Source organism: Balaenoptera borealis (assembly GCF_965194805.1).
Source record: "Balaenoptera borealis genome assembly, chromosome: 12".
Taxonomy (NCBI): Eukaryota; Metazoa; Chordata; class Mammalia; order Artiodactyla; family Balaenopteridae; genus Balaenoptera; species Balaenoptera borealis.
In genome coordinates, this window is record NC_138869.1 from 53,422,765 (window position 1) to 53,437,127 (window position 14,363).

The 14,363-nt window shown below is 43.3% G+C and overlaps 1 protein-coding gene across 10 annotated transcripts in view; it reads right to left on the minus strand.

Moving 5' to 3' along the window:
* The window catches only part of TRANK1 (tetratricopeptide repeat and ankyrin repeat containing 1), an 88,152-nt gene that overhangs the window by 23,496 nt on the left and 50,293 nt on the right, over positions 1-14,363 (minus strand). For all 10 annotated transcript variants that reach the window (XM_082348270.1, XM_082348277.1, XM_082348279.1 and 7 more), the window contains 4 exons: positions 8,439-8,638; positions 8,018-8,155; positions 1,965-2,111; positions 501-657 (listed from right to left, as the gene is read on the minus strand). In XM_082348270.1, the coding sequence (XP_082204396.1) occupies positions 501-657; positions 1,965-2,111; positions 8,018-8,155; positions 8,439-8,638 (642 nt within the window). The remainder of the gene's footprint in view (positions 1-500; positions 658-1,964; positions 2,112-8,017; positions 8,156-8,438; positions 8,639-14,363) is intronic.

Sequence of the window (14,363 nt, forward strand, 5' to 3'; positions counted from 1 at the left end):
CACTGCAGACACTTTCACCTTTATGGACACTTAAGTCGTTCTTAGTTTCTTATCATTACAAACGGAGCTGTAACGAATACTCTCGTGCATGTTATCTTGGAGATTTTATAAAAGAGTATCTCTGGATAGATCCTTAGAAGTGGAATTACTGGGTCAAAAGGTCTGTGCATTTTTTATTTTGATAGATATTGCCAAACAGCTGTCCAAAAGCCCACAGTTAATTTGTATTCTCCCAATAAAGCCTATTTTGTCTATTCTTTGCCCATGATCCTTACTTTTAAAGGACAAATAAAAGTTCTTCCCTGAAGGAGTTAACCCTCCCAATCTCATTACAACTTCAGTCTCCCACACACTTTAGCAATAAATAGGAACACTCATTTCTCAGAAGAATGTGGAAAGAAAGTGCTTTCCAAAAACTATACCCTTTACCCCTGGCCATAGAGCAGTTGAGAGTAACATGCTTTCTGTCCAACAGCCAGAATATTTTAATGAGTGCTTACCTTTATTTTCATCCATTTTCACGACCTTGACAAAATTCCTTTTCATGAAATATTTGAAAGCAGGAGCCCGCTTCTCTGGGTTTTCATCAAAGATCCAGAGGTTGACCCGAGCCCGGGTGATGGCCGTGTACAGCTGCTTCAGCTCCCCGTTCAGGAGCTAAAGACGAGATCAGGACAAAGGCATGAGCCTTCAGGCTACAGTACAACATGTCTCACTTCAACGGGCTTATTCTGATTTTGGAGAAATATTCAAAAAGTACGTTTTATGAAGTACAGCCCAGGCCTGAGCAGGACGTGGGGAGCCCACTATGGCTGCAGCACAGGGAAGTGAACTCTAGCGAGGGGGGCAGCGTCAGTACAGGCCCACCCTTGAATCTGCTGTACTTGTCCACTTTGAAATAATTATAGATTCCTAGGAGGTTACAAAGATACTGCAGAGAGGTCCCATGTACCTTTCACTCAGTTTACCCCAAGAGTCAGATCCTACCCAATTACTGTTAACTTATTTTTAAAAATTGGAGCAGTGGGAATTCCCTGGCAGTCCAGGGGTGAGGACTCCACACTTTCACTGGCAAGGGCCAGGGTTCGATCCCTGGTCGGGGAACTAAGATCCCACAAGCTGCACAGTACGGCCAAAATTGAAAAAAATTGGAGCAGTCCCACGCTGCTATTGTGACTATTATTAGCACTATATTACTCCTGACCTACCCCATGACTGAGGACTCTGGGTGTAAGGGGACTATGTCTTAGACTCAGGGAGGACCTCCTTGATTAAATCATGCACATTTCAAAACAACAACAGATTTGTGGCTACCCAGAGGTCTGCACAGCTTGGTGATGATTTAACATCTATGTGCAGAGCCTTGCAGGTAGTTACAGAAATAACCGGATAACTGCTCTTCTGTTTATTTGTTTTCTACTATGTAGGAGACATAAAACTAGGACAGTAGTTTCTCCCAAAGCTTTTGGTTTTTTCTGGTTCGGTTTTCTGTGGTATTGCCCTCACTCTTGAGGCCTCTGTCAGCCTCCATCGGTCTAGAACTCCACAGAGCTTTTCGGCTTTGGCCTACTTCTCGGTGATGTAGTGGGACGCCCAGGGGAAGGGAGACAGGGTCCCTTCACAGACAAGGCTGGAAGACAATGGTCTCCACTGACTACAGTCACGGACTTCACTTCTGAGTTCCCCGTCAGCAATGTCAGAGTTTCTGAACAGAGCTCCGGAGGCGAACAGAAGGTGCCACCCTCCCCCTTCGGCCCCCCCCCCCATCAAGCCTGGCTCTCTGCTGAGAAGAGGGGGTCGCCAGCGCTGAGCCGCCCACATTCCCTTTCCCAACCTCCACCCCCTAGTGCTGACGGGCAGGAAGACCCGCACCACAGGCTCCATCTTTAACCCCATCTTATCGGCCAAACCCTGCTTACTGGCTCCCTGTCAAGCAAGCTCATGGACCCGTGACTGATACTCACCTTGTACATTTCCGGATTCACCATGAGAGCCCTGCCCTGGGAGGAGCTGCGTTTCTCTAGGGGCACCTCAATCAGCCACCGGCTTTCCTCTCTGGACTCAGAGGATGAAGGGGTAAATGAGGAAATGATCTTCCATTCCTTGTAAGCCTGAACAACAAAGACAAATGAAAGACCAGCAGAATTTGTTTCTGCAGTGCACACCCAGCCTCCCTGGGCCTCACAGAGAACTGAGCCCCCTTTGCCTGGCACGGCGGCCAGGGCTTCAGCACCAGCCGTGAGGAGGTGGCCATCCTATGGCCTCAGAGTGGGGGTTGGGGCCCAGGTGGTGCAGGCAGGGATCAGGGCAGCTACCGGGAAGACCCCCAGACACTCAGCTAAGACGGCCAAGAAGCAGGCACATGTGCTCACTTCTAGCACGAGTGTTTAGGGCCTGGAGGTTCCTGTTGTTGAAAGAATGTCCACAAGCAGAATGGAGAGAGAAAACCAGTGCCCTCACCTCTTTTCACAATGTGTTTAAAAAATGCCACTTAGGGTCAGTCATTAAGACACATGTGACGCTTAGGGTGGTACCCACGGTGCCCGTCCATGTTGTCACAAATGGCAAAATATCAACGCGATGGTGACAAGTGGAAACTAAATTTTTTTTTTAAGGTTCATTTTATTTTTCCTTCCTTCCTTCCTTCCTTCAATTTTTTAGCCACGCCGCGCAGCATGTGGGATCTTAGTTCCCTAAGTCCCAGAAACTAAATTTTTGGTGGTAAGCATGCTGTAGGCTATATAGAAGTAGAAATACAATCTTGTACACGAGCGACTTATATAATGTTATAAACCAGTGTTGCCTCAATAAAAAATAAGTCTAAAAAATATAAATACAAAATAATTTGTGTTAAGCTTTGGGTTTCATATGACTAAGAGTCACAAATAACAAAGATAATAAAAATATAATTACTGCTGTTACATGTGGATAATTTAGCCATGTTTAGATGAGTAATAAAATAAAGATGTAATAATTCATAAATTATTTTTACATCTATTCTACAAAATATAGTCTTGCCCTTATGTCAGCAAAATTACTAGTTGTGTTATAACTGAATTTTCACATAATTTGTGTTATATTAAATGCCCAGGATTAAGAGATGTAATTGCATTCAAACTGTAAATAATTTGAAACATTTTCACTGAAAATATGAATGTTAGGAAATGTAAGAATAAAAAATTAAAATTATTTTCTTGGGGCTTCCCTGGTGGCGCAGTGGTTGAGAATCTGCCTGCCAGTGCAGGGGACACGGGTTCGAGCCCTGGTCTGGGAAGATCCCACATGCCACGGAGCAACTAGGCCCGTGAGCCACAATTACTGAGCCTGCGCGTCTGGAGCCTGTGCTCTGCAACAAGAGAGGCCGCGACAGCGAGAGGCCCGCGCACCGCGATGAAGAGTGGCCCCCGCTCGCCGCAACTAGAGAAAGCCCTCGCACAGAAACGAAGACCCAACACAGCCAAAAATGAATAAATAAATAAATAAATTTATTAAAAAAAAAAAAAAAAAATTATTTTCTTATGATTTAAAAAAAAAGACACGTGACAAAATTTCCTAACCAAGTGATCCAATCAAGGATGGAGCTCAGGAATTCCTTGGCAGTCCAGTGGTTAGGACTCTGCACTTCACTGCAGAGGGCCCAGGTTCAATCCCTGGTTGAGGAACTAAGATCCCGCAAGCCACAAGGCGCCCCCCCCCTCAAAAAAAAGGATGGAGTGAAATTCAGGAGCCGTGGGGTACACTGTGCAAGGTGGACTCTGAGGTCAGACGGAACAAATTAAATCCCAATTTGTCCACTTATTATGTGACCTTGAACAAATGCCTCTTCTAGGTCTCATTTTCCTGTTCTGTAAAATGTGGATGACAGAACTAACCACATTTGTTGGAAAAATAAAAGGAGACAATCAATGTCAAGTGTCTCTGCAATGCCTGATAAAGAGTTGACATTTTAGCCATTTTACCCTTTACCCAAATCAAGCCACAAAACCACGGTGACTTGTAGACCAGGGTCTGTAAATTTTTTTGCTAAAGGGTCAGATGATAAATAATTTTGGCTTTGTGGGCTATATGGTCTCTATTGCAACTACTCTACTCCACTATTGTAGAGCAAAAGCAGCTCTAGTCAACAGTAAATGAATGGGCAAGTGTGATGCAATGAAACGTTATCGTTTGACACTAAAATTGAATTTAATACAATTTTCGCATGCCACAGGATATGATTTTCCTTTTGATTTTTTTAACCATTTAAAAATGTAAAAACCATTCTTAGCTCACAGGCAGTGAGCTGGGTTTGGCCCCCGGGCCATGGTTTGCAGACCCTGGGGAGGCAAATGTGACCAGATTATACACAGTATTTAGAGTGAAGAATTCCCATGAAATTTCAGATTTCATACTTTATTGTGTGTCTTGGGGGAGTAGGTAGCCAATTCTCCTATCCTTCAGCTTTTTATAAAATGGCGCTACTTGCCACCTATGTATCTTTTCAAGGATGATGGAAAGGTGGAGTGGATACAGTTCATTACCTCCCTTCAGTTCCTCTATGATGTAAACTCTATAAACATTAGGTTAGGGACTTCCCTGGTGGCTCAGTGGTTAAGAATCCGCCTGCCAATGCAGGGGACACAGGTTCGAGCCCTGGTCTGGGAAGATCCCACATGCTGCAGAGCAACTAAGCCCGTGCACCACAACTACTGAGCCTGCGCTCTAGAGCTGGTAAGTCGCAACTACTGAGCCCACGTGCCACAACTACTGAAGCCCGCAGGCCTAGAGCCCGTGCTCCGCAACAAAGACAAGCCACTGCAATGAGAAGCCCGCGCACCACAACGAAGAGTAGCAACCGCTCTCCGCAACTACAGAAAGCCCGCGTGCAGCAACTAAGACCCAAACGCAGCCAAAAATAAATAATAAAATAAAATAAATTAATTAAAAAAAACATTAGGTTAAATGCTTTAAACATTATCTATTAAATAAGAGTGGTTATGCTACTAACCAATTAGGGAATTAATCACCAGGTTCTGAGAAGAGATGTGAGTCATGTAATCAATTTTAGTAGTTGGAAGTTAAAAAAAAAAAAAAATCTTCAGGACACATCTCTGACTATCTTTTCATCTTTGTAAAGCTGTTTACCCAACTTAATTGTTTGCCAAAGAAAGCAGGCAAGAGACACACATGCTAACAACTGAGGAGGTCTGGCAGACAGCAAGAGGTGCAGGCTGCCTGAACTTGGAAGGGCCACTGAAGCACCTGTATCTTAAAACTGCTCAGAGGAGGCGCAGAAGCTGCTTGTATGGCACACGACTAACCTGTCTCCATGAATAAAACACATTTCCCTCTCAAGACAGAGCCTCCCAGGAGCGAGCACGTGTGTTTCTGGCAAGAATACAGGCCTGCAGCACTCCCGGCAATAAAAGGAAGAAGCATCTAGAAGTCTTCCAGCTTCTTCTCTGGGGATTAATAATTATGAAGGAAAAGGGCTTAGACTCTACCAGCAAGGCTTCTTTTGTGGGGCCTGTTCTCTAGGTTAGTTCAGCAACCCTTAAAAGTAGTGGTTTTGAAAGTCTCTCCTGTCCTGGTCACACATGAGTGTGAAGGAAGGGACTCCCCACTGGGGCAGAGTGTCAATGGCAAGCACCCCTCCAAGTCCCCACAGGAGGAGAGTTTGGGGGTGACCAGAGAATGACTGCCCCTCCCCCAAATGAGGCAAAATCCTACAAGAGAAGGCCTTGACATAACCACTCCTTGGTTCCTTCCTCATCTCGGAAGATGACCCTGGTGTCCATGTGGTCGAACAGGTAACAGTGAATCCTCTGAAGAGAAAAATCACAAGCCAGGGCAACAAGAAGCCCCCTACACACACATACACACACACACACACATACAGCACCTGCCAGACACATAAACGGGGGTGGAAGAGGAGGCCAGGGATGGAGAGAGGAGTCCTCCACAGTCTCCCGTGTCAAACAGCAAGTACTGTTCAGCAGCCTTCACCCATCACCCCAAAAGAAACCCCACGTGAGCAGCCAGACAACAGGTGCATGGGGACTTATGTGACCTCTGTTTTTCCTCTCCTTTGATTGTAGCATCTCCTCTCATTTGCTGACTGGTGCCTTTTGGTCCTGTGGTTGTAAATGATAAACTGAGGGTGTGCTTTGTGCTGGGGAATGCACGATTCCATTCCCTGGTAATTGGGAAGCATCACATCAGAAGTCTTTTTAGAATTCTCATTCTGTGTATAGGATGAAGTGGATGTTACCACAAGACTTAATTTGTGATTGTTTTAATTTCATGCAACTCACTGATCCATTGGTGGGAGCTTAGGGTCAAGGGATCCAGGATTGTGCCATTCCAGGGTCAAGGTGAGAGAGAATTAAGTAGATTTTTCTTTCACAAACAGAGTTGACCACAAGTTACCGATCCATTAAGTCCAGAGCTCCTGGAGCTTCTTACTAGCACAAGCATACAACTGGCACTTAATAAAGGACACGAACAACAAAGTCTTACCCCTTCCTCTTTTAGGAGAGCCTCAGTCCAACCATGACCAAAGGATGTATTATGAGAAAAAAAAAGTTAGTCTTCGGAGATTAAAAATGGTTCCAGGATTAATGAGAGTGCATCTGATTTTATCAGAAAAGTCAATAGAAAAGGAGTGCACTCAAGGTATGGTAATGATATATTCATTGTGGAAGGTTCTGGAAGCTGATTTGCATGCAGGGTATTAAAAGGAAGGGAGTACAGTGGAAAGATCTTGAGATTTGGAACTCAAAGCATCTGAGTTCATCTCCGAGCTCTGCCACCTACATTACGACTACAGGCAACTTATGTAACTTCCATGACCCTCAGTCTTATGTGTAGAATGAGGGTAATAAAAATACACACATCGTCAGAGGGTTGGTGGAGGATAAATTGAGACAATGCATTCAAAAAGCACTTTATAAACTGTAAAACATCCATAGCAATATTAGTCATAGGTATTATCGAGGCAAATGTGACATTTAAAAAAAGACCAGAAAAAAAAAACAAAAAACAAAGGACTCCATTTAAAGGGTCAGTTCTGGGGCAGATTTTAAGGAGTCAAAGCTAATGGTGCTCCTGACTTGGGTATGAAAACAGCCCCTTCAAGCATCCACTGCGTGCAGCGGGAAGTCTGCAACGGGGACCAGGGTACAGCCAGCTAAGTCCCCAAAGGAGACCCCACAGCATGGTCAGCAGCCAACCTGAGCCTCCACCGAAGACGGTGGTGAAGAGACGGCAGTGGCTATGAAACTGAGGACAATGGCCTTGAGCTGGCGGCTCTACCTATAATGTACTGAGGTCGGGAAGAAAAACCATCACAAGAACTCAGGAGCCAAGTCAAAACAATGGGCTGGCACAGAGGTCACTGGGGGTCAGTCTGGGGACTGTTTTGCTGCCATTGTGGGCAAGGGTGGCAAGCAGTGGTGGCAAAGCCATGCCCGGAGGGAGCTCAGGCAGGATGGCTGTTCTCGTCCCCTGCATTACCTGATCCTGTGGGCAGGAACCAAGGCTCATGTGTCTTCCCGCAGTTGTCTCCCTATGAATGACCTTGCCTGGTTCTGTCCTCATAGGGTGGACACTGCTATCCTTGCCTTCATTTGTAAGGCTCTCCTTAGACCTTGCTCCAACTTGAGGATCCTTGGGAGTCAAGGATAACAGTAGCTAGTGAAAACCGGGAGCTGGCGCTTGGGTACCAGGCATTCAGAAAAGATGAATACAAGAAAACAGGGATACAGTGTGTGTGTGTGAAAAAAAAAAAAAAGAAAACAGGGAAGGGCAAGGCACGGGGAGAGCCATCCCACAACACACTATGAAACAACCCACAGACATTGTCAAAAGCCGCATCCAAACACACAAAACCCCACACCAAATGGATGGTGCTCCAAAAGAGAAACGGTCACCTGTGACAAACTCTCATCTACTCAGCTCCAAAATTCTCTTTCCTGGAGTGGAAGCGGAGCTCATACACACACATGCGCTGTGAGAAAAAGAATTCAGTATGACATACCTCAGAATCAGTGAAAAAGTTGTAAAGGAGGACGTCATCAAATTCTAGGCCTTTGGCTTCGTAAATTGTTAGCACAAGCGCTAATCCCAGCTCTTCTGGAATTTTCTCCTTTGCCATTTCATTGGCTACAAGGATTACCTAGGAAACAAAGGGGGACAGAAGAGAAAAAACTTCACATTGTACAAAGAGAAATCTAGTAAAGCTGAGTCTATTTCTGAGGGAGGCAATTAATGTCTTTGAAGAGGAGCGGCCGTCGTGGTGGGAGTATTAATAACACTTAGTCACTCACCCATCTCTGAAACTTCCTCGTTCTGGGACAGGGGCTACCGAATTCTACCTTGTGGAAGAACTCAGCTTCTCAAACCTTTTTTCAGCTGCAAACTGCCTTTTATTTTAAAACATACAATCTCAAGAAACTCACCTGGTGGGCTCCAAATTCAATGGGCTGGGTTTTTCTTTTGTTGCCTCGAAGCAATATTGCCAAGTCACTTACACTACAGGACTCCAGGACAATTGGTCTGGGACCATCAAAGAGGCCAGAATCCCTTGGAAGGCGATCAAAAGATTCCGGGAAATAGAACTGAAGTAAATCTACCACTCCAGATGCCAGATTGAGGATTCCTGGGATAAAACAAGTCAGACACTGTACATCACGCCAACATAGCTGGGTTTTTTGATTTGTTTGTTTTGTTTTGTTTTTGGCCACGCCGCACAGCTCGCGGGATCTCAGATCCCTGACCAGGGACTGAACCCAGGCCACGGCAATGAAAGCCCGGAATCCTAACCAACTAGGCCGCCAGGGAACTCCCGTACATTTTGTTTTCTTATTTTGGTTTTGCTTTTCTCCTGAGAAGCAGTATTGGTCCTGAGAGTACATACAATTGCAGCCAATTTCCAGATCCTGTTAGATTATCACTTTGGCTCCGAGCTGTATTACTCCGGGTACCGCGGACAAAGGCAGAGATGTGTTTGCTGTCCTAAGAAGGTTTTGTAAATCTCATTCCTGGACTATATTCATGTGAGAGAAAATGACCTCATGAAGAAGAGTCAAGGCAGAAATGTAACTAAACACCTAGAGCTGTTAGAATGTTAATACAGGGGCTAATATACACAGTTAAAAAATAAGAACTATCCTGTCCCCTGTCGTTGGTACTTAGAGCACTGGAGACGTTACATGGTAAGAGCTGGATGTTAGGTGGGGCAATAACCTCGGCTTCCATTGCCCTTTTCCACCAGGTTTATACCCAGCGGAGAGAGGAGTATACTAAGAATAATTGTCAGAGCTGTTAAAAGGATTTTCCAACGAGCTTTCTCCTTGGGTCCCATTTTTGTCTAAGCACTGAAGTAACACTGACAGTGATGTCGACTAAACAAGAGGCACCTTCATAAAGATTAACCTGTTTAATTCTCACAACAGCCCGGTGAGACAGACCAGACAACCCCACTTTTACAAACAGGGACTCCAAGGTCTGAGAAGTTAGTAAACACCTCCAAAAGAAGCTGGACTGAATACAGATCATCCTGGGTTTCCCACTATTCTTAGGGGCCATGTGCCCTTTGCCCAACACCAGCTAGAATTCTATGAAATGGGCATATGTGTACCCATTGCTATTACCAAATAGTAAAGGGAAATTTTACTATCCAATGCTATTATTATTAACACTATGCAATATAAAGAAATCAAGAATACAAGTGGAAACTGTTGAATTTAAGCAGATCAGCTGCAGCTGTGGTTCAGAGATGTACATTAATAAGAGAATCAGAAAAAAGCATGGAAGTGTTCATTTCAGTGAAAAACTGGAATCCACTTAAATGCCCTTCTAGGGAACTAGATAAAATTTTTTATACAAACATGCTCAAAGAATAAAAGATGGTTCAGCTATTAAAAGCAACGAAGTACTGATACATGCTACAATATGGAAGAACCTTGAAAACATTGTGCTAAATGAAAGAAGGCAGACATAAAAGGTCACATATTGTGTGATTCCATTTATATGAAATGTCCAGAATAGGCAAATCCACAGAGACAGAAAGTAGATTGGTAGTTCACAGGGGTGAGGAGGGGATAAGGGTGACTGCTAACGGTTATGGGGTTTCTTTTGGGGGTGATAAAAATGTTCTGGAATTAGATAGTGGTAATGGTTGCACAACCTTATGAATATATTAAAAAAACACTAAACTGCACATTTTAAACAGGTGAATGTTATGCTATGTGAATCTCAATTTAAAAAAGAATAAAAGATGGGGGAAATATTCACTAAATATTCACTAAATTATGATTGATTAAACAATGTTAATCAATCATAACATTGATTATGTAAATATACATAATCAATCAATAAATGTGTGTGATAAATGCATATTTGTATATGGCCAGAAAAGAGATCAGAAGGAAATGAAACAAAATGTGAGTAGTGAGTAGCCTTACAGGGGGCTTGAATTTTTTTTTTAATGTTTTATGTGTTTTCTAAAGTCTCTCAAATCTAATACATATTATTGGGGCTTTTTCTGGTTCTATACACAGAAACATTTACACACAGTCTTCCCTCTATCCTGACAGGAGGTGGAAAATGGAGTTTATGTAGTGATCATCTGGATGGGTTGCTTACTACATAAAAAAAACCAAAAAAACAAAAAAAACTGCTCACAGGACAATTCCCTTTGCCATACTCTTATCTTGATCATAAAGGCTGCTGCCCCAGACCAGTGGTGCTGAACCCACGTACACATCAGAATAAGGGGCTCATTCAACTACTCATGCCAGGTCCCCTCTACAGAGTCCGACAACAAAAAAAGGGGGTGCCATCTGGAGCTACCCCCTGGGGACAGAGAAATGTGAACGTCTTGGTCACCAAGCCCCCACACAGTGCCAGGTAGGGGAGGAGCTCAATATATGTTTCCTGAATGGATGAAGTCTCATATTTCCTGTTAAGAGCATAAACTTCTTTGTGCCAGTTTTTCCTGCACAGCACAAGTAGAAAGTCATGGAAGAGCAAGAAGCTGAGCGGCTCAGACCCAGGCAGACCCTGTAATTGACGGGCAACACCAGGAAGACTGTGAGAGCCCTGGAAAGCTGGGTTGAGCTGTGTGGTGTATGCTACTCTCTGGGAGGCCACCTGACTTCTAATTGTTTTCTGAATCCTTGGCTAAACAAATCAGAATGTTAATCTACTTTTACATTGTAAGGGTGTTAAGAGTACCAATGTGTGTGTGTATGTGCATGTACATGTGCGTGGTCTGTGTGTGTTTTCTCTTTTCATCAAACCATAGCCTACCTGAAATGCATCCAGAAAAAGAGAATCTATCAAAACCCTACAATAAGCACCAGACTTAAATGGTGAAATGTTAAAAAAATATTCACATTAACTTCAGGAATATCACACGGATGCCTGTTACTGTTTCTGTTTAAGGTCCTAACCAATAAAATATGATACAAAAAAGAAATGACAAGTATAGAAGAGAAGATCAAACCTGCCCTTACCTGCATAAAAATGTCAAAATCTAAATGGTAAATGTAGTAAGAGTGTTCAGCAAGATTGTGAGATACCAGGTCAATACACAAGAACCAACAGCATCCCTCTATACCAGCAAGACATGGCTAGAAAATTTAAAAAGAGAAAAAAGGTGCAGCCATGATAGTAACAAAAAAGTATAAGGTTTCTGGGACAAATCAAACAGCTGTGTAAAATGTCTGGGGAAAATTATAAAATATTATTGAAGGCAGTAAAAAAAAATCTGAACAGAGAAATATGCCAAGGTCATGGTTCAGAAATCCCTACAATGTAAAGACGTGAATTCTTCCCAAAGAGTGAGAAATTCAATTCCAATCAAAATTACAAAGAGTCACTGGAGAAATCTGATAATACAGTAAATAAGACAGTGTGATAATAGTACAAGAATAGACAAATTAGACAAATCAAATAAAATAGTGAGCCCAGAAACAGACTCACAGATATTTGAAAAGGAAGAATTGCAAATGAGGGGAAATGATGGACCATGAGGTAAATGGCATCAGCACAACTGTTTATCCCTATGGAAAAAAGGAAAATTAGATCACAGAAGCGTTATTTCAATAAAGACAATGTCACACCACACACACATTTTAAATTGAATTAATTAAATTTACCTAAATTTTGACACCTACCTAAATATAAGGAGCACAATTTAAAACCATTAAAAGACTATATAGGAGGTTACCTTAACCCCAGGTCAGAAGGATTTAAGTAAGACCATCATCAGACCACAGACGACCAGTTTCAAGACGACGGTCAGAGCTGACTGTGCTGTTTCTGCACGTAGCCTCCTCCCTCCCTCTGTAAAAGCTCTTGCCCACTGATTGGCAGGGTGGGGGGAAGGGGAGTTGGCCTTGGGACGTGAATCTGACACCCCAGCCCCGGGTTGCTGGCCTCTGAAATAAAGCAAACTTTCCTTTCCCCCAGCCTTGCCTCTTTATTGGCTTTTGAGCAGCGAGCAGCTGGATCCACTTGCGGTAAGTTTTTGACACCCAACGAGAGGCTGCGCTCTCGCGATATCTGGCTTCCAGGGTTTTCCTGAGAAGAGCTGCCGCCATGACGCAGCGCTGGGAAGGCTGTGAGGAGCCCACTGCTCGTGGCTCACTGGATTCGGGAGGGGGATTTGCGGGGACGTTCCTAGCAGCTGCCCTAACCATTTGTTTCGGAGATCCTCCCTGTTTCTTCCCTGCTCGGCACTGGCTGCCAACATATGCTTTTCCTTGGTGCAATGGAAACACGCATCTGGACGAGCTGACGAGCTCCAAGACTGAGTAAGGGCACCAGTGCGCACATGGCAAACTTTTCTTTTGAGCATGAGGTGCTATCTGGGCATTTTGCCAGTTGGTTCTGATGTGTGTCTGACGTTGAGGACCATTTGTGTTGGAAAGTGTTTGTCTGGGACTCCGTATCCGTCATCCTCTCAGAGCATTTGTGACAGTTCTGTCTTCTGGTGTGTGAGTGTGTATTCCATTTGTGGGATTGGTATTCTTGTTGCTTTTTGTAAAATGGGAAATTTAGGTTCAATTCATTAAGAAAAATTTTGGCTATGAACCTATGACTAAGAAAAAGATGATTTTCTTTTTAACACTGTGGGTCAACAGTATTCTTCAGACTCCAGAGAAAATTGGTTAAGATGAAACTCTTTTGACACTCTAAACTGGTTCTTTTCTGCATATGCAGTTAGAGAAAGCTAGCTTGATAAAATACTGTTTTCAGAATTCTGACCCTGAGAGAACAAAAATATGCCTAGGAGAAAGCTTGAAGTTAACTCTTATCATGTCCTTGAAATACAAACACAGCCCACTTTGCCTGAGACTTCAGCCTTGGGTTAATTAGCAGAACTACAAAAGATGTTTGGGTTCCTTAAACAGCATCTTGTACCGCATTAAAAAGAAATTGTGCTATGAGAAAAATATATGTTTTTAGAGGTTATGGAATATGTTATGTTCTTACACTTGCCAATCAGAAAATGCTGATATAAACAAATAGCTCAATTACTTGTTTCTTGGTTTTGTTAAGGTCTTTTAAGTTAAAAACTGTAATATGTAAAAATGATAAGGGAAGCATTTCAGTGTGTAAAGCAAGTAGGATATGCGTTGTCAGCAAGAGAAGTATAAAAAACGAAAATATTTTTGTTGAGGGATAAAGGAAGAATAATTTTGTCTGGAAAGTGGATAACAAAGCGTGGTGCAGGCATGAACTAGACTACTAACAGCACTGAGAAATGCACGGACTGCAGCTCCATGGTATCAACATGCAGAAATCCCAAAACATTATTATAAGCAAAATTACGAAGTTGCAGAAAGGTACGTCTGGTATGAGTCCATTAAACAAAGTTTTTAAATGTGTAAAATAATACTCTATGTTGTTCATGGACACATGCAGGACATAGGAGGTGAATTGGTGAGCATTCTATAAACCACAAAGGAAGTATTCTCTGTGCCTCAGTTTCTTCCTTTGTAAAATGGGAATGATGTCTACCTTGTAGGGTTGTTGGGAGGATTATAAACAGGTACCCATGGGGGTTCCCTAGTGGCCTAGTGGTTAGGATTCCGGGCTTTCACCTGCATGGCCCAGGTTCAATCCCTGATTGGGGAACTAAGATTCCACAAGCTGCACAGCATGGTCAAAAAAAAAAAAAAAGAAAAAAAAAGCAGGTACCTATGTCAACTGCCTGGCATCTTGCCTGGCACAGGGAAGGGGCACACGTGAGGCACAAATTAAAAGCACCTGAGAGTGCATTATCTCCCACCACCTCCTGCCCACCCCACCCCCCATATTTTCTTGCTTCTCTTCGGGAGAAAAGCTGCTTTCTTTCAGGATTAATGACTTGT